General features: G+C 39.3%; 1 protein-coding gene across 3 annotated transcripts in view; it reads right to left on the bottom strand.

Annotated features, from left to right (window-relative positions):
- Nucleotides 1–1,472: 1,472 nt before the first annotated feature.
- pak5.L (p21 (RAC1) activated kinase 5 L homeolog) overlaps nucleotides 1,473–22,408 on the bottom strand; it is a 46,302-nt gene continuing 25,366 nt past the window's right edge. For all 3 annotated transcript variants that reach the window (XM_018262487.2, XM_018262488.2, XM_041562426.1), the window contains 7 exons: nucleotides 18,663–19,442; nucleotides 12,621–13,112; nucleotides 11,626–11,759; nucleotides 6,081–6,207; nucleotides 5,122–5,247; nucleotides 4,702–4,836; nucleotides 1,473–3,379 (listed from right to left, as the gene is read on the bottom strand). In XM_018262487.2, the coding sequence (XP_018117976.1) occupies nucleotides 3,224–3,379; nucleotides 4,702–4,836; nucleotides 5,122–5,247; nucleotides 6,081–6,207; nucleotides 11,626–11,759; nucleotides 12,621–13,112; nucleotides 18,663–19,442 (1,950 nt within the window). In that variant the 3' untranslated portion in view covers nucleotides 1,473–3,223. The remainder of the gene's footprint in view (nucleotides 3,380–4,701; nucleotides 4,837–5,121; nucleotides 5,248–6,080; nucleotides 6,208–11,625; nucleotides 11,760–12,620; nucleotides 13,113–18,662; nucleotides 19,443–22,408) is intronic.

The following is a 22,408-nucleotide window of genomic DNA, read 5'->3' as shown; positions in this document are numbered from 1 at the left end:
ATGAAAGAATAGGCAGAGAGCAGTGCTACTTATTGGGCTCTTTTCTTCAGCAAAGTGTATGTTGTCCCTTTAACTCCAGCCTAGACAAAACAGCGAGTGTCAAGGGTGGGAGGAGTTACGGAGCGACAGAGAGGAGGCGGAGCATGTTGCTAAAGGGAGGGGGGCAGATGAAGTGGGGGGCCTGGCTGTGCACAACTTGAGGTTATAACGACTTCCCTGTGTTAAACTGCCTATACAGGGGGTTAATGTTGCACCCACAGATTATCTGCCTGGAGCTGGGCTTTTTGTAGGGTGGGTGGGACACCTATTCTGGGAAGGTCAGAGATCCTGCAAGTCCCAGAATGCATCACTTCAGCGTGGAAGAAGGCGGGGGTGAGAGTGAAGGCTAAAGGGTGGGGTGCCACAAAAAAACACTAATAAAAATACTACAGTATATTATAAAATATTAAAGTAGGGAATCTGTGAATCAGCGAAACAACTACAAGCACAGTCATTAATAAATAGAGTTTATTTTGCATTGAAGTCATCATGAATGAAGTGGTTGAGAAGACAAAATCTATTTAGGCCTAGTGTTGACATGCAAGTTCATTCAACAGGCAACACAAATCTCTAGTCATCCATGTTGTGACATAAAGGAAAATAAAAGGGATCTAGACAGCAGCACAAGTCAAACACTTCCTACAACATCAGCATAATGACAGAACAATGGAGTTTTGCCTAAATACCCGCTTAATAAATTGAATGGGATCAGAAAAAAACATTTATGCTCTCAAATGTCACTAAAATAAATACCAAAAACACTTTTTAAAAAAGTAAAACTACAAATAGAGTTGTACAAACCAATAAATACCAAATAAATAAAATTCAAATGAAATACAAATTGCTGGAGAATAAATAATGGGAAAGTGAATCAGGGTATATGGCAGTCACTTACATTTCATCTCAGCCATTGCTGAAATTAAAGATACAGTAGAAGAAAAGCATCGGGTACAGAGAGCCTTACGCATTTCATGCATAGCACTAATAACCGATATGCTTCTATAATACACAAAAGCCATGAAAATCTTGTAAATGATATCCTTATAAACGGTGAGTTCTGATGTCATCAGTTATAAACGGTGAGTTCTGATGTCATTTCTGTCACACGACTCACTGAAACTTGTGTATTATAATAAATAAAGTTCCCCCAGTTGTAAAATATGAGGATATTAGAAGTTACCTTTGGAGTTCCATGACCTGTATAAAAACACTCCTTCGGCCTCGTACTTTAATATGGTCATGAAACTCCTTGGTAACTTATAATATCCTTATATTTTACAAGAGGGGTACTTTATTCACTATATAATACAGGTCCTTACATAAGGCTTTCTGTAGCCGACATGCTTATGTAATAAATGATCTTAGGGGGGGCCACAAGTGCAAGTACCCTAGACTATAGTTCAGTAAAACCTTTTCTCCCTGCACTTCTGTAGAGTTGCACTTGTGCCTTCCTCTTGCTCCAAAACCAGCACAGTTGCACCTATTAGGGCTCTTACAGACGAGTGTTTTTACCTGCGCTCCAGTTTCATGCGTTCAGCCGCAGGAGTCGACACACTGAATTCTTTTCAATGGGCTGTACTCACACAGACGCATGTAAGTGCCAAATGCAGGTAAAATGCAACATGCTGCGTCCCAACCTGCATTTGTGCTTACATGCGTCTTGTGTAATCTCACAACATGTTTCGGGAGCTAGTCCCTTTTTCAAGTGATCTATTAACCTACCTCCACCTCCAGCTGTCAGCAGAATAGGGTGGCAGTGGTACAAGTGTAAATAAATGCAATTGGGGCATCTCCCCTGCATCAGTTATTCCCCATAATTACACTGGAATCATGAGAAATAATGCTGCTTTGTGGGTGAAAAAACACGGCAATTGTACTTGCAGATGTAATAGGCCCCTCCTTTGTTTCATGATGATCTATAAGAGCCTGGCATATACCCCGAGGGTTTTTGTCTTTCAGCTGCAGGTCTAGGGCTTGTGCTCCCAGACCCCATATTTCTACTGCTGAGCCTCAAAGAAGAACAAAAGGTATAATCCAGGGGGCACCAAAATATAAGGATTATATGATACCCCAGTGCAGGTGTCCTGTTTGCTTGGGGTATTTTGGTAGAAGCTCATCATCACCGACTCCTTCTGTCTCCTCTTCATTCCCGTGCAGTAGAGTGAAAAGCCAAATGTAGAAACCCCCCCGTTATTATACCTTTCCTTCTCCTTTAACTACAAAGTGTTTACGGCAAGGTCCCAATTGTACATGTTTCTGAATAAGAAATCACTCCACATTGTACTCACACAACTAGTTTCTTGTATCGCAGTAAACGACTGAAATGTCAAAGATCCTGAATGAACAACCTTAAATAAAGGACAGATTGAAACCATTTGAAGAGAAGGCAGCACAGTCCAATAGATAAATGAAATAAGTCAAATGCAAAACAATCTAAAGCAATTTCATTAAAAACTATTTCATCTGCAGCAAAATAAGAGGCAAAAAGATCATGTATTTACTCATACGAGATCATTAACATTGTAAACATATTCAATTGTGAAGTAACACTGTTATTATTAGCAGTTTCATTGGATAATCAATACTGATCGGCAAAGCAATAAAACATTTGCACATATTAATATATTGAAGAAAATGAATGAAAAGTGAGGGAGCGCCATTAAGGAATGGAAAAAGACCACAAAGTGCTCCTCAAGCAAAAGAGACTGTGGAACCCAGGCATGGGGGTGTCCCATTGGGATATAAAAGTATGAATTCTTTCTGTGGGTTTTAAAAGGTTTGGTAAATTACACCTGGTTTGGAACTGGCACAATGTTTTACACAACATCAAAAAACTGCAAATTATCAAAAGTATTTTACAGAAAATTACAAAGTCATTTCAAAATACGTTACACTCCTACTTGTGAAAAAAAGTGCATTTTGACCCCCAAAGAAGGATTTAAAGAGTTGAAAGAAATGCCACTTAATCCCCTTTGTTTCTATCTGGCCTATGAACTAGTCTAAGTTGAAAGGAACCCCAGTAAAAAGTCTGCATTTTGAGTGAAAGGAAAGTGAGTAATGACAGCCAGGCACATCCAGGCACTGGACAGACTAACAGGCAGTTTTGATCATGACAAACTTTGTCTGATTTGCACAATTTCTGGCCAATTCCTTTATGTAAGTAAGTGGTGTGAGAAAGGGAATGTCAGTGGTGTCTGTATTGCCTCATTAGTGGGATGATACATGACGGGGGCCCTGAGAGTTGCAAGAACGGATGCCTTAATAGTTCCTGTGCCGTGGCTCTCTGGGACGGCTCCCGGACCAGCATCAAGTCTAGGAATCCACGAAGCACAGAGGACACCTACAATCACAGACAATGAATTCATAAACAGTCATAAACATCACTTGGGCATTACGGAAGTACAAAAGCAACAAAGAATCATTGTATATAAAAGTCTGACCAAGTAAAGCTCATTTACTAACAAATGTGCCAAGTTGCACCATTTAACCACACCAACCAAGCACTGAATAGTCTTCTCAAGTTAGAGAATAAAGAATAGGGCTAAATTATTGCTAGGTAGAAGGAGAAGGAAATCTACCAACACCGTTTATTGCCAATAGATTAGCCACAATAGTACAAGCTAGAACACTATTTATTCTGCAGAATGCTTTACCATACCTGAGTAACCAGCTCTAGAAGCTCTCTGTTTGTTTAGGATAGCAGCTGCCATATTAGCTTGGTGTGACGTCACTTCCTGCCTGAGTCTCTCCCTGCTCACTCATAGCTCTGGGCTCAGATTACAGCAGGGAGGAGAGGAACAAACTGAGCATGCTCAAGCCCTAGCCCTGGAGGTTTAAACTGAAAACAGGAAGTCTGATACAGAAGCCCATGAGTACACAATAGAAGGAAAGAAATGTGCTGTTTGACAGAGGACTCAGAGCAACATTACTTTGAGGGGTCACTGGTGTATTTATATAGACCTTTCTATAAATGATGGGTCCCCTTTAAAGCTTGAAATATACTGTGAGATCAGTTCAATTTGTGCAATTGGCCAATGATGGGCTGTATGATCCGATTGTCTGGTCCCTGGGCCAATGAATGGATGGGGCTAAGGAGACCTTTACATACAGTAGTTTTACTTATAATAATATGCTGGAATAACCCGTCTTTCCTAGACCAGTAACATTTTGATTAGATTCTCTTGGTTCCTGACTGGCCAATCTTAGCCCAAGTATAAGGGTAGGACTACACGGACGTTTTCGTCGCAATCCGACGCTTGCGACAAAACGCAGGCGACAAATCGCATGCAACGGAAATAAGGTAAGAGATAGAAATGTCGGATGTCACAGTGTTGATCCAACGCGACATGACTGTCGGATGAACTGTCCAATATAATTTTATTGGAGGAAGATTGCTTTTTATTCTGCTATGTTAAAATGTAACCAAATGTCCCCATAGCAAAATGTTTCTCCCAAACTCTACCCCATTATGTATAAAGATTAGAACTGTACATTTCTTTGTGTCCTTCTAATAAAACTTATTTTAATAAAATAATTGTAAAATAATTGTATTTGTTATGTGTCCAATGTACAAAACCAGACATTTATGTTCAACTGCACCCCTCCTATGTAACTGCGGAACTGGGATGAAATCATACAATGCTATTATGGGCGTCTTCTCACCTTGTGCACATCTTTTACTCTGGGTGGTAAATTATCTCTAATCCGGCGCATTGCCTGCAATGGCGGCTCATTGAAATACGGAGGCTCTCCATCAATCATTTCTATCACCATTATACCAAGGGACCATATGTCTACCTGCCGAAAAAAATATACAGCCAATGTCAGTTGTCAGCAGCTAGTGTAACATCATACTACTTTATAAACACAGACAATGATACATACATGTGTCTCACTACATCGATTTTAAATCATTTTTGAAAAATGTGAATTATTTGATTAAAATGGAGTCTATGAGAGATGCCTTCGGTTCTGGATAATGAGTTTCCCGGATAATGGATCCCTTACCTGTACCATTTCCTGTACCATTTCCTGCACACAAGCATCAAAATAACTCATACATACTGTATTTCCGTTTCTAACCTCTGTTCCATAGGGAAGCCTTGAAATAACCTCTGGTGCCATCCAATAAGGGGTTCCAACCAAGGACTTTCTTTTAGGGACCTCCTTGGAAACTTGTGCACAAAATCCAAAATCAGACAGTTTTATCTAGGGAAGATTAACAGCACAACATCTGATATATGAATTGCACATATCTGCTCCAAATAACAAAAGAATGAAAAAAAACCCAGTACAATGCGATTACAAATACAAAATCATTTTCCCTTTTTGCCTAAAATTATCCTCTTATTCTAATGGGGACAGTAAGATGCATCTCTGCCATATAGGCAATGGTTTAGGCTTAGAAAAAAACTGATTAAAGGACAATGGGGATCATTTATCAAAACTGGGCTAATTTGCCCATGGGCGTTACCAATCAGGATCTGATGAAGGGTGGGTAAACCCCCCCGAAACGTTGATCTTAGTGGTGGCACAATAAACTTGGGTTAACCCCCATCTGCTTGAAGATAAAGTGTGTGCGGATCCGTACTTTTCTGTATTCTGGGCAAGTAGTGGAACATGACAGACTGCCTTGTTGAATACAATCCCTGACTGGTGGGTTTTTCATGGACAAGTAATGCCCAAGGTAAGAGGTAGGAGATTAGAGAAATGTGAGGGCTAACAAATTGGCTAGTGACTCCTTTAATTATCATTGTGTGTCACAGACTGAAAGTGTATGAAAGTGGATCAGGAATAATTTGAATAAAAATAACCAATGGCAAATACAGGACAGTCCTGCCAATAAAGACCAGGCCTAGAGGCAGCAAAGCTAGGGCCACACCATCCATAATTCTGGATTTTTCTCAACTCTGCAGAAACGGTTCAGTTCAGAAACAAAAATTTATATATATATATATATATATATATATATATATATATATATATATATATATATATATATATATATACATATATACACACACACACACACACACACATACCCTGCCATCACTGGTGAGCAGTATGGAATCACTTTTGATATCCCTGTGAATAACGCCCTGATTGTGCAGGTAGGACAAGGCTTTGAGCACAGACAAACACACCGTCGCTATCTGCTCCTCATTCATTCTGAAAAAAAAGGAAAAGTGCAGTGAAATTGTGAGGAGATTTACTCATATATACAAGTCATATCAGTTTAATCACACTGAGAACCTCATCTCATGGACAAACAAAGGCTGAGCAATAATAGACCTCCATGTTTCCTTCCTGATGAGACCTTTCATAATACGTCCCATTTGTTCACAGTTTCCCGGGAGAACTGCATGAGCTCTGGTTATACGCTGCCCTGTTTGATACAACAAATCTCAAGAACTGAATCAAATGGACTGGCAATGTGTGTGGGACAGACTATGGGCTGCATTGTTCTGGCCAATTCCAGTTGCTGAGACTAGTAAATGAGAAACAAAGAATACTGCTGAAAGACAGTTTAAACAATACCAAAGTGTACTAAGTCCAATAATAAAAACAACAATCATAGGGCAGAGAATATACTCACAGTTCACCCCAGTCCACGGAAGCATCTATATAGGACAATAGCAAAAATTGCGAGTTTTCCTCCAAAAAATTAAGCAAGAGTTAGTTAAAATGACAACAATATTTATCATTTTACTTTTAGGCTGGTGGGCCCACCCCTGTACATTTCTTATATAGGGGGTGTTACCAATCAAAACAGTGTGTATTTCAACCAATCACAACTGTGAAAACAGATAGGCCCACCAGCCTATGAGTAAATGCCCCAACAGGCATGAAATGCATTAGGCTTCCACTTGTAATGTCCTTATAAATATTCTTGCAATTTTAACTACCTCTTGCTTGATTTTTTGGAGGAAAACTCACAATTTTTGCAATGGTTCTTAGTAAATGAAACACAGAGACGGTGCATGGATTTATTATAAATACTCAGTGTCTTACAGCTCCACTTCTTATTTTGCAGCAGTGTTAAATAAAAAAGAAACAAAATGAGACTTAAAATGAGCCAAAGCCATTTCTGGCATCATGTAGTAAATCAATTCCCCACCATTTGACACTGGGACATCCGTTGTAGCCTGAAATCTTCATTTCTGTATAACTGTACCTCACAATGAGAGACTTACATTCCCAAGTGACAAATGACAACAAATTGCAGTATATGGACCGTACCAGACGCACAAAGAGACATTATGCAGTCACTATTTCTGTATTCATGTTTCCTTTAGACAAAAGGAAAAATAGAATGATTGTATATTGGCGCTTTCTATGTCTCCTACAATTCATAAGCAGTTGTGATCACTGGAGGGTGCCAAATATTAGGCAACCCCCAGTGAATCTAATGGCTTACGTGATATATTTTGAAACACAATTTGCAATTTATTTTCTTTACCCACAATGCAGTTTCCCCATAATACCAGCAACAGATGTGTTGCTCAGTTGTGTCAAATGCTTCAGTCAGCTGTGGTTTTGGTTTGTAACTGAGCCCTTCCAATAGCACAGTAGGAGAACCAAGGGCCTCACTGAACTATTAACAAATATGTCCAAAATAATGTTATACATAATTAAGTTCTGCCATAAATAATAAATCCATGCACCGTCTCTGTGTTTCATTTACTAAGAACCATTGCAAAAATTGTGAGTTGTGAGGATAGCACGACAGTTCCTTTCAGCAAGCAGGGGAGTGGTTTTGAAAATAGTTTGTGTAGCCTGTCTGGGGTAATAGTACCAAAAGGTTCAAATCTTATAGATGCTCATTGGCATTATCCCAAATCAGGGGCCAGTCTGCAGTTGCTATTGTTTGCAGGAAAGCTTGATCCCATTTGTCCATATATTTGTGCCTCTGTTGTATAGGTTCCAAAGGGAGGGAGAGTAGCTGATAGATTTTAGTAATGAGACCTTTTGAGCAATGTAGGGTTCCAAGAAATGCCGAATTTGGAAATACTCAAAAAGGTTGATTTTTGTTTGTGAGAGCTTTTCCTGGATCGTCTGAAGTGGTAAAATCCCTTGAGTAAGTGGATTTAATAAGTCCTGCACTGTGAAAAGATGAAATTTGGTCCACTTTGTGTAAAATGAAGATTCCATTCCTGGTAAGAATGCAGGGTTGTGTAGGAATGTTGTCAGAGTTGACTTGGTAGAGCTTAAATTATATTTGCAGATAAGGCAGAGGTGGGGATCCAGATAGAGTCTGAATGATTCCAGATATAAGTGTTAAGGTTTCCAGACCTGGGACACCACAAAGATAAGGCAGGATAGGGTAACCGGGACTGTGGCCTTGTTAACTTGCCCTAATAATTGGAAGAGGCTAGATATCCCTAAAAAGCCACAAACCCTCAGCCCCTTAGAAAGGAAGGAAGAGTCGGAGATTGTAAAGAAAAGTAGGATTGCACCCAGCAGCACTTCACCCCACACCCGTGATGGCCCAAACCAGGCTGTTGCTCAATTGGATAAGGTTAAAAAGATCGATTAGAATCAAAGATGCCAAAATGAATTAAAATCTAGAGAACGCCGATGCACGTTTCGCTTAGAACCTTTAATAAGGCAAAGTGACAAGCCCATTCAATACGCGCCTAGAAGTAGACTTCCGCATTGTGCGTCAGTGTCTTACTTCGAGCGAGAACTCAGAAACGGAGGATGCGCCGAGCTTAGTCAGCATCCTTACCTCACCGACGGTCATGCGTCATCAAATCCCTCCTATTATGATGATGATGATGATGCCTGTCAATCTACCACTACATTTACGTTTGTGGGGAGTGTATTGTAATGGACCCTTAGAACAATGTAATCCCTTATGATGGTCAAATCCATAAATTCATACTTCTCTAATAATTACCTTGTATATTTATTATGCGCAGCCAATCTATCAAACTATCAATTTCTTTTGTATAAAACACAATCTATTTATAAATAATAAAACAGTATGTGCTACTCATATAAAATGTAACTTTTAATAAAAATCAAGAGAAGTGGGAAATATTCGGAGACCCATAGTTTCTTACAGAAAAGGCTAGCCAATACCTTGATTTGAGAATACATCTGATAGTGGAAGGTTTGGAATCCTATGCCCGGGATACATCAGATGTTCTTTCAGAAATAGAGGATATTACAGTGAGTAATACAACATTGCTCATCACCCTGGACATTGAGTCCTTATATACATCCATTAAGCACGAACTAGGGCTGAAAGCCCTAAGATTCTTTCTCATGGAGTATTTGGGTGGAAATGGTGGATTTCTTGTGTAAAATGATGAAATTTGTTCTAAGTTTCAATTATTTCACATTCAATGGTACGTTTTACTTACAAACACAAGGAACTGCCATGGGGACTTCCTGTGCTCCATCTTATGCAAATCTCTTTTTAGGTTTTTGGGAACAAACAATAGTCCACAGTCACTCAATACCTCTCCAAAATTCGCAAATGGATCAGGTATATCGATGACATCCTGTTGATTTGGGAGGGTACATGGGAAGAAGCTGTGGAATTCATTGGCCAGTTGAACAACAACAACCACCTTAATATTAAACTCACCATGGATATATCAGATCATTCCATCTCCTTTTTAGATCTTTTGATTGAGATAGATAAAGAAGGACATCTACTAACCAAAAACTACAGGAAATCCTAATTCTCTCTTAACTTACTCCAGTTTCCACCCTCACTTAGTGAAAAAATCAGTCCCTACGGGAGAGTTCCTGAGACTAAAAAGGAATTGTTCCGCTCTAGATTCATTTAGAGAACAGGCTAAAGACCTTAAGTTGACATTGAAAACCAGGTGATATTCCGGTAAAAAATAGTTGAGAGCTTATAATAGGGCATTACGTACAGAAAGAGCAGAACTCTTAAAAATCAAAACTAAGGCACAAGATGATAATAACACTGTACGATTTATCACCACCTATAACACCCAACAGCTCTCAAATTCAGGAAAAGAGATTCAGGATGATATATTGGGGGGATTATTACATGAAAGACATTCTTACAAGGAGCCATTTCCAAAACTCAAGCCAGAAAACTAATCGTAAAAATTGGAGCTGTTTTCCGTGCGGCAATTGCAATATGTGTACTAAGATGCTTAGAGTTGACTCCTTTGAAGACCGTTTTGGTACACAACACAAGGTCAATAGTTATATTAATTGTCGGACCCAAGGAGTGATTTATTGTATTGAATGCCAGTGTTGTTTAAAACAACTAATTGGTTAGAATAGAATTACACTTGCACGTAATGTGCATTCTTGCACAGCACCTTAATTATTTACATATTTACTGTATATAGGTATGGTTTAGCATCAATTATCTTAAAATCCAATTAATTTTATACTTGATAGTCATATACTATTAGCCATTGGTGGGGTTTTTTTGTCTAATTAATTTCTTTTAACCATTGTATTCTCTGACCTTGTCAGACCTCAACCTATAGCTATTTTAGAAAGGTATCTTATTTAATAAAGAAGGGTATCCATTTCCTCAGTTTTAGTATACAAGGGGAATATCATCATTATACAAGGGGAATATTATCATTATACAAGGGGAATAATATCATTATACAAGAGGAATGATCTGCTGTGAGCCTCTCATTAAACATGCTCAGGCCAGTGAGTGTGCCATATCACATTTATTGCTCTGTTGGCAGAATCCAATCTTTGCGGTTTGTTCTTTGCATGCTGCAGTGTTGCTGTTAGATTGGAGCAAAGTGAGCACATATGGGAAAAATGTCAGGAAATACACTGATAAATGATTTGTGGAAATGTTTACAGAGGGAAGAACAAGGACATGATATTAATGTAGTCGGTGGATTTACCCAGGCCTAACTAACTAAGCATGTGTCCTAGACTGGCAAGTTGAAGGGTAGAATGAAGCAGAGATATTATAGACAGATTACTGTGTGGGAATACTGTTTTGTAAGTAAATCTGCCAGGAGCGCTAACCTACAGTCCATTAGTCCTGTTATACTACAGTTCTGTCACTCTGAGCTAGCTGGGTGAAGGAGGGATAGGGTTTTAAAGGGTACCACAAACTATGGTATATGGCTCCCTCTATGCTTCTCCTGCACAAGGCAATGTATATGTAGGCAGTGGGTTCAACATATTTTCATTTGAATAATGCAACAGAGGTATGTGTGATATCTATTATACAATTTGACTTCTGCCCAGGAAGGGATGAAAGGCTAGCACTCACTCATGATGCTCAAAGCACACCCATGGGTACAATAGCCTCTATGAGATGACAAAGTGTGCTGCGTGTGATGAACATGGGACCCGCCATTGCTGTGACCTGTGACTTTGCTATGTGATGCTGTACTTCTGACCCACACACCTTGCATTGTCCATAGCCAATCCATTTTGTTAGCAAAGGAATACCATCTTGGTCTTCTCTGACAAAATGATAATGTTAGGCCAGGTGCTACTATGTCATGACAATCAATGCAATGCATTCAGCTTGTTATCATTAAGTGCCCCACATAATAAACACCCTGGCAGAATGACACATATATATACATATATACCCTTATTGTCACTTACCTGGTGTGAGTAACTATGTCTGTCAAAGCACCTCCTTCAAGAAACTCCATGACAACCCAGAGTTCATCCCCAACTAGATAACTGTTGTACATATCCACAACATTGTCATGATGGTAATCTCTCATAATCACAACCTGGTCACAGAAACAAAAAGACAATGTTAACTCTTCTGGATGCCATGTGTGTGCTATTAATTCACAGACACAGCAAATGTTGCCTCTTTTACTGAAGCTTGCTTATGGTTTTACTGACAACTATTCTGCACTGCTAGTTCTGTCTTTTGAAACAATGTAGCAGAGGTCAGACATGGGACTTCTTCACAGGTCTCTTATTGTGTTAAATTTGCGGTTGGTGTAAAAAAATGACCCATAAAATTGTAGTAGTAAAAATCATCTAGAGAATTTACAGCACAAAGCAATGACATATGTTAGATCTTATCATGGAGGAGGTGATGTAGAAAATCAAGATGTAACAGTAGCTGCTCTAGCTTTATAAAGAAAGTTTGCCGGCTTGAACCATACAAAGTTTCTCTAAATGAAAATACATTCTTGTGCTTTTGGTAAATTTCCAAATATTCACTGGACACATTTAACCTGCAGAAAAGATGTGAATATTTCCCAGTGTGACATCATTTTCACCAATACATTGTAGGTACTGTTCTTGTTTTAGTGAACTGCAGTCCCTTCATTGGCTCACTGAGAAGAACCATAGGCCTGTGCAGTTTTCTGCTCCGGGGGAATCAGTGAATACAATCAGGGGGGAGCATAAGTTTTGGTACCCACCCCCCCATTGATTGCAACTTTCTTTCTCTTTAAAGGCTTTGGATTCAGTTCAGCCAGGCACTTGGATTTAGCGGAATCCTGCTGAAAAAGGTTTGGGTTTGGCAGAATTCTGAACCAAATCCAGGATTTGGTGCATCCCTAGTAGATTCCCTTATGAACGTACAGTATATAAAGTCGATTCTTTCATTTTTGTCCCTCTACCTCTCACCATACCTCGTTAAATAGAAGTTCTCTTCTCTGTTGTTTCCTGAGATCCATTTTTTTCACGGCTACTTGTTTTCCTGTGTGTTTTTCCATGGCGATGCAAACGATTCCTGTGGAGCCCTCTCCAATTTTAATGAAGTCATCCAGATGCTCCCTGGGGTCCCCGGGGCTGACTACAAGCTGGAGAGCAGCCCTGAACTGTTCATGGGACACCCTAGTAGGCTGTTGATCTGAAGATGAACCCCAGCTGGGGGGCGGATATACACTTGATGTGGTACTTGGAGAGCTGGGGTAAGAGGCTGTTGACATAAAAAGGGGGCTCCCGTGAAGAGAGGCTTGGTGATATGGGGATGGCTTATGGTACGCTGATGGATACTGGTAATTAGTTGAGGAGTATGTGGATTTATTTTGAGACTGAGGTAGGTTTGTAGGCCCTCGAGGGTAAGTGTCAGATCCACTCAGCAGAGGACTCATGGCTGGCTGTGCTCGATCATAATCTGCCTATGTAAAAATGTAATAATAAAGATTTAGATATTGTAACAATAAAACAAATAGGCATTGATAGTACAAACCTCAGTGTATTAAACTGCCTGAACATGAGGGATTCCTTGTCCACTGTCCCACCAGGCCTCAATCTATCAACCATGTGGTGTGGGAAATACATCAGTAATGTCTCTGACTCTTACCCCCTTTACCTGAGGACATTTGTTTTGGTGGGGTGAGTACATCGGAGTCTCTATCTACATCCAGGGCCGGATTTACATAGCGGTCGCCCCTAGGCCCACCGCCTTTGATAGCCCCTGTCCCTTTCATCATCGGTACTGAAGCAATGGGGATTGATGCACAGGAAATTCAAAAAATGATTGCATCATCAGCGCATCCCCAGTGATTTTGAACTGTGGGTGTGGTTGGACAGCATGCCACCCCCTAAAATTCTGCCGCCCTAGGCCCGGGCCTAGGTGGCCTTTCCACATATCCAGGCTTGTCTACATCATTCTGAGATGAACGTACCCTTGATATTAGATTCTCACACTCTCAGCTGGGTTTCAACTTTGGCTGTTGAGAGACTGCTGTGAGTTTTAGTTTAAAGACAGATGGTGATTGGTCACCTTGTATGTAATTCTGTATGTTCCATGTATGCAGTGATTTATTGTACAGCGCTTTATTAAATACATATTAATAATAACAATACTACTATAGAAAAGCACCAGCAGGTAATCCTAATATTTTAAAGTAATAACCCCCCATGTGTAATTAATTCTCCCAGCAAACAATGTGGCATGAACAGGCAATCATAGGATTTCACTCACTGGAAAACTCATTTGTTTCACAGGGGATAATTCTGTACACAGCACAGAATCTAATAAGTAACCTCTATAAGAATACAGATAATAAACAATGCCACACGGTGCATTATTTCATGCTAGAAGACACCATGTTTTTCTCCCATAGTTGTACCTTTTATACCCAGGCATGACAATGGTTTCTATGCCAGTGTTTTCCATAGGAATGTGCAATGCAGAGACTCCACATACTAGAGACACACAGGCCTAGGCACGTAGGCATCTATTTACTCAAGTTCATTATAACTGATTATAATACATTGTAGATATTCACCTTCTACAATATAAACAAAAACCTGAAATAAAATCAGGTTCCCCTAGTGGTCACATACAAATCACAACTAAGGACCCTCAGAAAAATAGCCAGAGATCTACAAGGTGCACTTCATAAGGACGAGAGGCTCAAAAGCATATTCCCAGAGCCAGCACTCCCAGCATTCAGACAGACTCCCAACCTGAAGTCACTAATAAACAACAATTGCCTTATTGCACCCCACCAAAAATAGAACATACCCCTGTGGCAAAAAACAATGCAAAACCTGCCCACACATCCTGATTTCAGACAAAATACCAATTCCAGACACATTAGAGGAATACAGCATCCATGGTCACTACAACTGTTCTGCTTCCAATGTGGTGTATTTAATACAATGCACTAAATGCATAACAGGGGGACTGTATATAGGAGAGACTGGGCAAAGCCTGAGAAAGAGAAATACACACCACCCATTCACTATAACCAATAAAAAACTGGACACACCAATAGGAAATCATTTCAATGGCCTTTATCACTCTATAAAGGATTTAAGAATTTTGGCTCTTAAGGGCAATTTTAAAACAGATAATGAAAGAAAGGTGTGGGAATACAAATGAATGGAAACTTTCAGTTCTCTGAAGAATGGACTAAACCTGGGCCTTGGATTTATGGCTAATTATGTGGAATAAGAAAGGACTTCACCAGGTCACACTCCTACACTCCAATAATTCAGCCCTAATTTATACTCAGCCTATTTGACCCACATTATCTTGTACCTTATCTGCTTATCTCTTGCAGATCCCCTCGTAAATGACTTTGACACCTTACACATAGATTGATATTCATTTTTGTTGGTCATTTGACCTATTAGCTGAATGTTGTATGTATATATATATATATATATATATATATATATATATATATATATATATATATATATATATATATATATATACACACACACCAGTGAACAGCACAGCTTCAGTGTAACCCTAACCCTAACTAAAATGTTCTGAAAGTTTGTTATGATTATATTAGTTAGCCAATAAAAGGATCACCTTTATACCACTTTTGTTATTTTTTCATTTCAAAAGGGTTGCCCTGTAAAAGAATAAACACATACAGGTTGGATGATCTATTATCTGTAAAAAAAAATAAAAAATAAAAATAAAGAATGGTATACTTAATAAAGACATGTATTCCCTTATGTTGCAGTTTTCTGAACATTGGGTTTTCGTATAATAACAATATGACGTATGATGGGATTTGGCAAATGGACCCCAGTGCCAGTCCCCTTAAAAAGTTTATGTGTATCAGCTATATACTGATGTCACAGTGTGTGGGTCATGCAGTAAATATATATATATATATAAAAGAGAGACTTCTATACACGCACACACACATATTAGGGAAGATATATATTATATTAGTCGTTACAATGTACAATCCGGAGGTGAGTCTGACTTCCACTCCTAAAGTCTGACAAATCGAATTAATGCATGAAATTCATTTAATTGAGGAGATCATTGGCAGGGCACAGGGGCTCCCAGGGCATAAAGCTGAAAGGGGCAAAGCAAGGGTATTGGCCGACAGCCAGACGTCCCTTGATTCATGTTAGTTAAAGTCACATTAATCTGAATTTGGCAGCATAATCAAGGACCTAACTGAACTGTGAAATTGAATTCTGCAGCAGAACATCATCTGACCGGGTTCTGCTAAGGAGGCAAAAACAGAGACAAAAGGCAGATTTACAGTAGAATGGGTTCCGTTACTGGCCGCACCATAGCCACATTCTTCTATAATTGTTCCAGCAGAAAAGACTCCGAATGTTTTATTAGTAGGGACACACTATGGACAAGCTGAGCAGCTTTAGTTCTCATTGCAGGGTGGGAAGAGGGCAGTGCCAGGGAAGAGGCCTGTAATGAAGGAATAGTCATTTGGGAGGGGGGCAAAAGCCCGTCCCTTAGTGCTCAGTGAAAAACTACTTGGGCTCTAGCAGCAGATTAAAGAAATCCTTGTGCAAGATACAGAGTGTAGCCATAGGGCAAGATGGTGAATACATGAGACATAGTGGGTGTAGAAAAGAAAGATGGAGCCAGGAGAAAGGGCTGTTACTATGGGATTGTGTGTATAGAAGGGACAATGTTACTATGGGATTGTGTGTATAGAAGGGACGATGTTACTATGGGATTGTGTGTATAGAAGGGACGATGTTACTATGGGATTGTGTGTATAGAAGGGACGATGTTACTATGGGATTGTGTGTATAGAAGGGACGATGCTACTATGGGATTGTGTGTATAGAAGGGACGATGTTACTATGGGATTGTGTGTATAGAAGGGAAGATGTTACTATGGGATTGTGTGTATAGAAGGGACGATGTTACTATGGGATTGTGTGTATAGAAGGGACGATGTTACTATGGGATTGTGTGTATAGAAGGGACGATGTTACTATGGGATTGTGTGTATAGAAGGGACGATGTTACTATGGGATTGTGTGTATAGAAGGGACGATGCTACTATGGGATTGTGTGTATAGAAGGGACGATGTTACTATGGGATTGTGTGTATAGAAGGGACGATGTTACTATGGGATTGTGTGTATAGAAGGGACGATGTTACTATGGGATTGTGTGTATAGAAGGGAAGATGCTACTATGGGATTGTGAGTATAGAAGGGACGATGCTACTATGGGATTGTGTGTATAGAAGGGACGATGTTACTATGGGATTGTGTGTATAGAAGGGACGATGTTACTATGGGATTGTGTGTATAGAAGGGACGATGTTACTATGGGATTGTGTGTATAGAAGGGAAGATGCTACTATGGGATTGTGTGTATAGAAGGGACGATGCTACTATGGGATTGTGTGTATAGAAGGGACGATGTTACTATGGGATTGTGTGTATAGAAGGGAAGATGCTACTATGGGATTGTGTGTGTATATATATATATATATATATATATATATATATATATATATATATATATATATATATATAAAGGGAAAGTTGTGCTCACCACTATTTTTTAAATCATTAGGCGGGGGTGCAATGAGGCTGTGACCACAAAATACATATAGACAAATACAAGATCCTCTGCACTCAACCCATTATCAATATATTTAAGACAGAGACATTTTGTGCTACTGCTACTGAAAAATGCCTTACCCTTTAAACAAAACAGGGATTGTTTGTCCATATATTGCAATATATTTAAGCTGGCCAACTACATCAAAGTCATCCCATATCTGGCCAGTCCTACGCTTAATTTTCATCTGATTCATTAAGAATTCTATTGCTTCATTATACATTTTACACTGGGACTAATTTTACCTGCAACTTACTAGCTGCTTTCAAAGTAAAACTCCCAAACTTGGCTGCCCTTTTATTGGCCACCAGTGGGATCACCTGACCTGTATAACTAGAACAAACAAGGGAAACTTGTGCTCCCCACTAGTTTTTAAAACCATTAGGCGGGGGTGCAATGAGGCTGTGACCACAAAAAACATATAGACAAATACAAGAGTGCCCCTTCCCAGCTATAGTCAGGTGATCCCACTGGTGTCTAATAAAAGGGCAGCCAAGTTTGGGAGTTTTGCTTTGAAAGCAGCAAGTAAGTTGCAGGTAAAACTTAGTCCCTTTGTAAAATGTATAATGAAGCAATAGAATTCTTAATGAATCAGATGAAAATAAAGTGTAGGACTGGCCAGATATGGGATAACTTTGACGTAGTTGTTCAGCTTAAATATATTGCAATATATGGACAAACAATCAATCCCTGTTTTGTTTAAAGGGTAAGGCATTTTTTTAGTAGCAGTATGCACAAAATGTCGCTGTCTTAAATACAGTATATTGATAATGGGTGCAGAGGACTCTTGTATGTATATATATATATATATATATATATATATATATATATATATATATATATATATATATATATTTTTGGGCTGTTCAGATTTCTCTCAGCACTCTGATCCAATTCCCAAAACCGGATGCTTGATCTAGAATTATGTAGATAAAATTTCCACTAGGTTGTATATATAAATATATGTATACTTGGAGAAAAGAACAGCACATGAACATATCTTTTTAGAGCATTCCAACGACCTTAATAAATATCAAAACGTGGACAGAAACGTTGGAATGCACAGTGGAATAAATGAGCACTAAAAAGATACGTTGGCATGCCGATCTTTTCTCTAAGTATACATATATATTATATATACAAGATAGGATGGAATTTTGATGGCTGCCAGGATTAAGAGCATGGATTACATGGCCTCTGGCTGTTGGTAGGTGCTGGATCAAGAATGTCTGAAGTACCAAATGCTGGACATCACAGGTTGACAGGAATGGGCCTCGCTGATACCTATATATATTTATGTGCGACCCCAATACGTAAAAGTAACATTGCATTAAGAAAACCTATGCATTTACATTACCTTTGGAATGCACCCTTGGGTTTCTGACAAACGTGGGTAGGTATAAGAACTAAACGGATGGCCTTGCTGGTTGGCTTTCATAACCCCCGTACCATATGGGATGATTGGTTCTTGAAGGCCAGACCCCGACCTTGACCTTTGTCTCATGGCTGGTTGAGGACTTGTTTGGGTGACGTATGACGACTTTGGCCTCTTGTCGTAATCATCCTTGGGTAGCCCTTCCCCCCATTCACTGTACTCAAGTCTTTCTCTGGAGCCCTCACTTAGCATTATTGTCCCTGTAATAGATGGTGGGAAATAATCCCTGTAGTCCTGAAGTGAAGTACCGGCCATGCTGTGGTAATCATACTGATCGACAGATCTACTCTTTGTTTCCAGCTGGGGGTGATATTCTGATGGGTAACTTGACAATTCTGCCCTAACGGATTTTACTTCAGGGAAATAAGTCTCATAAGATCTCATTTTAATTGGATGCCCATTGTGCCTGGCAGGTTTGTTTGCTCTATAATAAATCTCAGCCTCCTCAGCACTAAGGCTCCTTTCCTTGTATCGTTCAGAGATATTGCTCCTCTGTACTTCAGGTTCACAGCTATACTGGGAGAAAGCAAAGAAGCCATTTTCTTCTGGGTATCCTCTTAATTGGTTGGAATGTCCCAAACGGGGAGTTGGTGGGCTTTCTTTGCGAAGGGAATTGGAGCGGGTAACTGAGATATTATCAAAGTCTTCCAGCAGGCCATTGATGTAAGCATCTTGTGCTGGTTTACTGCCTCGAACAATAGTCTGCACAAAGAAAGAACAAAATGTGGTTATAAAGAACAGTAAATATATTCCTGTCTTTCCACAATCCGCTAAAAATAAGTAAGTTGGTACTTCTTTAGAATGTTATACAGCCTAAATGTCGCATCACATTTCTCACCCAGAAAAAATAGTCAATCATTTCACATTTTTGAGGTTGGCAGTTATTGCAAATTGTTCCAATCTGAGCAACCAAATTCTGTGTCTGACTCAGCTCAGAATTGTCCCAATTGTATGCAGGCCCATGGGTTCAAAGAGGAGTAGCTGATAAATACTATAATAATGGCTAAATTAACAAAGGATTTGACGTGGTTTGCTGAGATATGTTATTGCTAAATTCTTCTATCCCTATCCTACCAGTCATCTACCAGATAATCTTTAGGTTTTATCAGAACTTTTGATAAGGTTTTACAAACTTAAAACATTTCTTATGAATCTGAATTCTGGAAACCTTATCCTATTTATCATTTCAGGAAGGATGAACATTTCACAGTAAGAGGCACATTTATCAAGGGTCGAATTTCGAATTCATGTGAGTTTCATTAATTTGAATGAATTCGAAATTCGACTAGGCAAAATTTATTAATAAAATCAAATTATTTAAACTTGGACTAATTTAAACGACCAGAAAACTAGAAAATTTTGAATTCTATCAAACTTGATTCGATTTTTTTTCTCTGAAAAACACTCGGATGTCAGGAAGGCTGCAAACATCTCCAAATTGATCCCTGGACGTCTCCCATTGACTCAAAGAGTAATTCGGCAGATTTTAGGTGGCGAATAGTTGAATTTGAATTCTTAAAGGGCCAGAGTATGATAAATCTCGAAAATCTAATTTTTTAAAAAAAACTCAAATTGAGTTTGGATAACTCTAGTTGAATTTGACAGTTTTGACCTTTCATTAGAATTTGAATTTTCAATCAACCCTTAATAAATGTGCCCCTAAGTATCCGTAGTGGGACAAACTGTGTCTCGTTTGGTGAAAGAATCGATGGGGCTCATGTGATATTCCTGTGCTAAATGAGAGCGCCAGGATAAAGTGAAGACAAAAAGAAATCGATGGTCCACTGTGTATGCAAATGAAGGAGAGCTCCCCTCTGTGCTGTTCATTTCGTTGCTCCCACTTGCTCAACACGTCTTGCATTTGTTCAGGGCAGCCATGACAGTTGCCATATTTCATGCAGAATCTCTCGCGGCCTGTCCGCTAGTGATAAGCTCTAATGGATCTGGCTGTGAGAACGGCTGTCTTCTTCTCCTGCTACACTCACGCAATGGGAAGGTGCCTCAACCTCCAAACACTGAATTAACTTTGACAATAATGAAGTAGCAATTAACAACTTGTCCTTATAAAGCATCTCTGCAATGTTTCCCAAATCACACTGGTATAGTGTATGGCTTCCAGGAAGGGCAATGCTTGGCTTTATCATGTACCCATGCGTGTGCTGCACTCTAATAGGAAATACAGTCTCAGTGGCGACATACGGGAAGATCCAAACTAAAGGGTCTATTTATCATGCTGTGCAATAGTGAAATATTACCGGAATATTAGCAGCCAATCAGATCTTTGCTTTTGTTTTCTAACTGTTGAAATCTAAATGCTGATTGGTTGCTGTGGGCAACATCACCATAAATGTTTTACTCCACTTTTTACATAGCATGTTGTATTTATTTATTTCCAATTTATTATAGGGCAACTATACTATAGTTTTCTTTTATTTTCCTATTTTATATGTCTACTGGAAATCTTATTTTAACTGCATGAATAGAAATGTCTTTCTTGTCTTCCTTTCTTGTTTTCTTGTCTTAGCCTAAAGATTTAGCATTGCCTTAGACTGGCAAAAAGATTCCCTATCACTTGCAAACAGCACTAAATGGCATTAAATGGGCAGGAATGGCACACGGAGGCTGACAATAGAATTCTACACTGCAAGGACAGCTTTCTAGAGAAAGTGCTGGACACGATGCAGAAAATGTTTGATTGCTGCCATGTTCTTTTCTACAACAGGTCTCCCCACACCAAAATGGAGTGCAGAAGATTTTTGGTATCTCTCTCTGAAGGATATGCCAAGACCTAATACTAGAGAACGCAGGGATGTTCTATAGGGGTGTTCTTTTGCACTAACAATATAGTATAGGGTTGTAGTAATACCCCCTCTCCAGGAAAACACTGGGCAGTGATGCTTTTTAAAATAAACAAGTGCTGGGAGGCTGAACTGAAAACTATATATATGAGTAACTCCGTAACTGCCAGCGCACTTTCTCTTTAATATATGCTGTGCCATGGGCTAACTATATGGTTTTGCATAGGGGAGATATCATGGGACTATAATTGTATTTTCTATCCGTAAATACCGCCTGTCTCTTAATAAGCAGAGAGCAAGAGAAAACATTACACTCCAAACGAATCCTGCACAATTTCATATTTTGTTTTGGTAAAAAAGACTTGTGCTTAGTGTCCCTTTAATAAAACCCAATGACATGGGTTTCCACTTGTTTTGTGTAGAAAGTAGCAATGAAAAGCAGGAATCACTGACAACCGCGGCCCTATACAGACTTACTTGCTAGAGATTATACAGATCCTGTTTATAGTGAAACTAGAACTCACCAGACAGTCTAGTGCCAATGATCTCCATATGTTACATGGAGTGATGTTGGGGTGTATTTAGGCTTGCCACCTTTTCTGGAAAAAAATACCGGCCTTCCTATATTTTTATCTTTTTCCCTATTAATAACATTGGGATCAACCATCATTTTTACCAGCCAGGTGGCAACCCTAGGTGTATTTATCAAAGAGGGAGTTGCCATTTGCATAAGGTTGTTAGGGGGTTTTGTCAACGAGCCAGAATGGGCAGAACTGTTCCACTGCTAAATACGTCACAGGGTTGGGCAGAAAATCTGTCTCAGTGAGCTGTACGACCCAATTATTTAGAGAAATCATCATTATTCTACTT

Source organism: Xenopus laevis, chromosome 5L (assembly GCF_017654675.1).
Source record: "Xenopus laevis strain J_2021 chromosome 5L, Xenopus_laevis_v10.1, whole genome shotgun sequence".
Taxonomy (NCBI): Eukaryota; Metazoa; Chordata; class Amphibia; order Anura; family Pipidae; genus Xenopus; species Xenopus laevis.
This window is presented reverse-complemented; position numbering and strand designations above follow the sequence as displayed.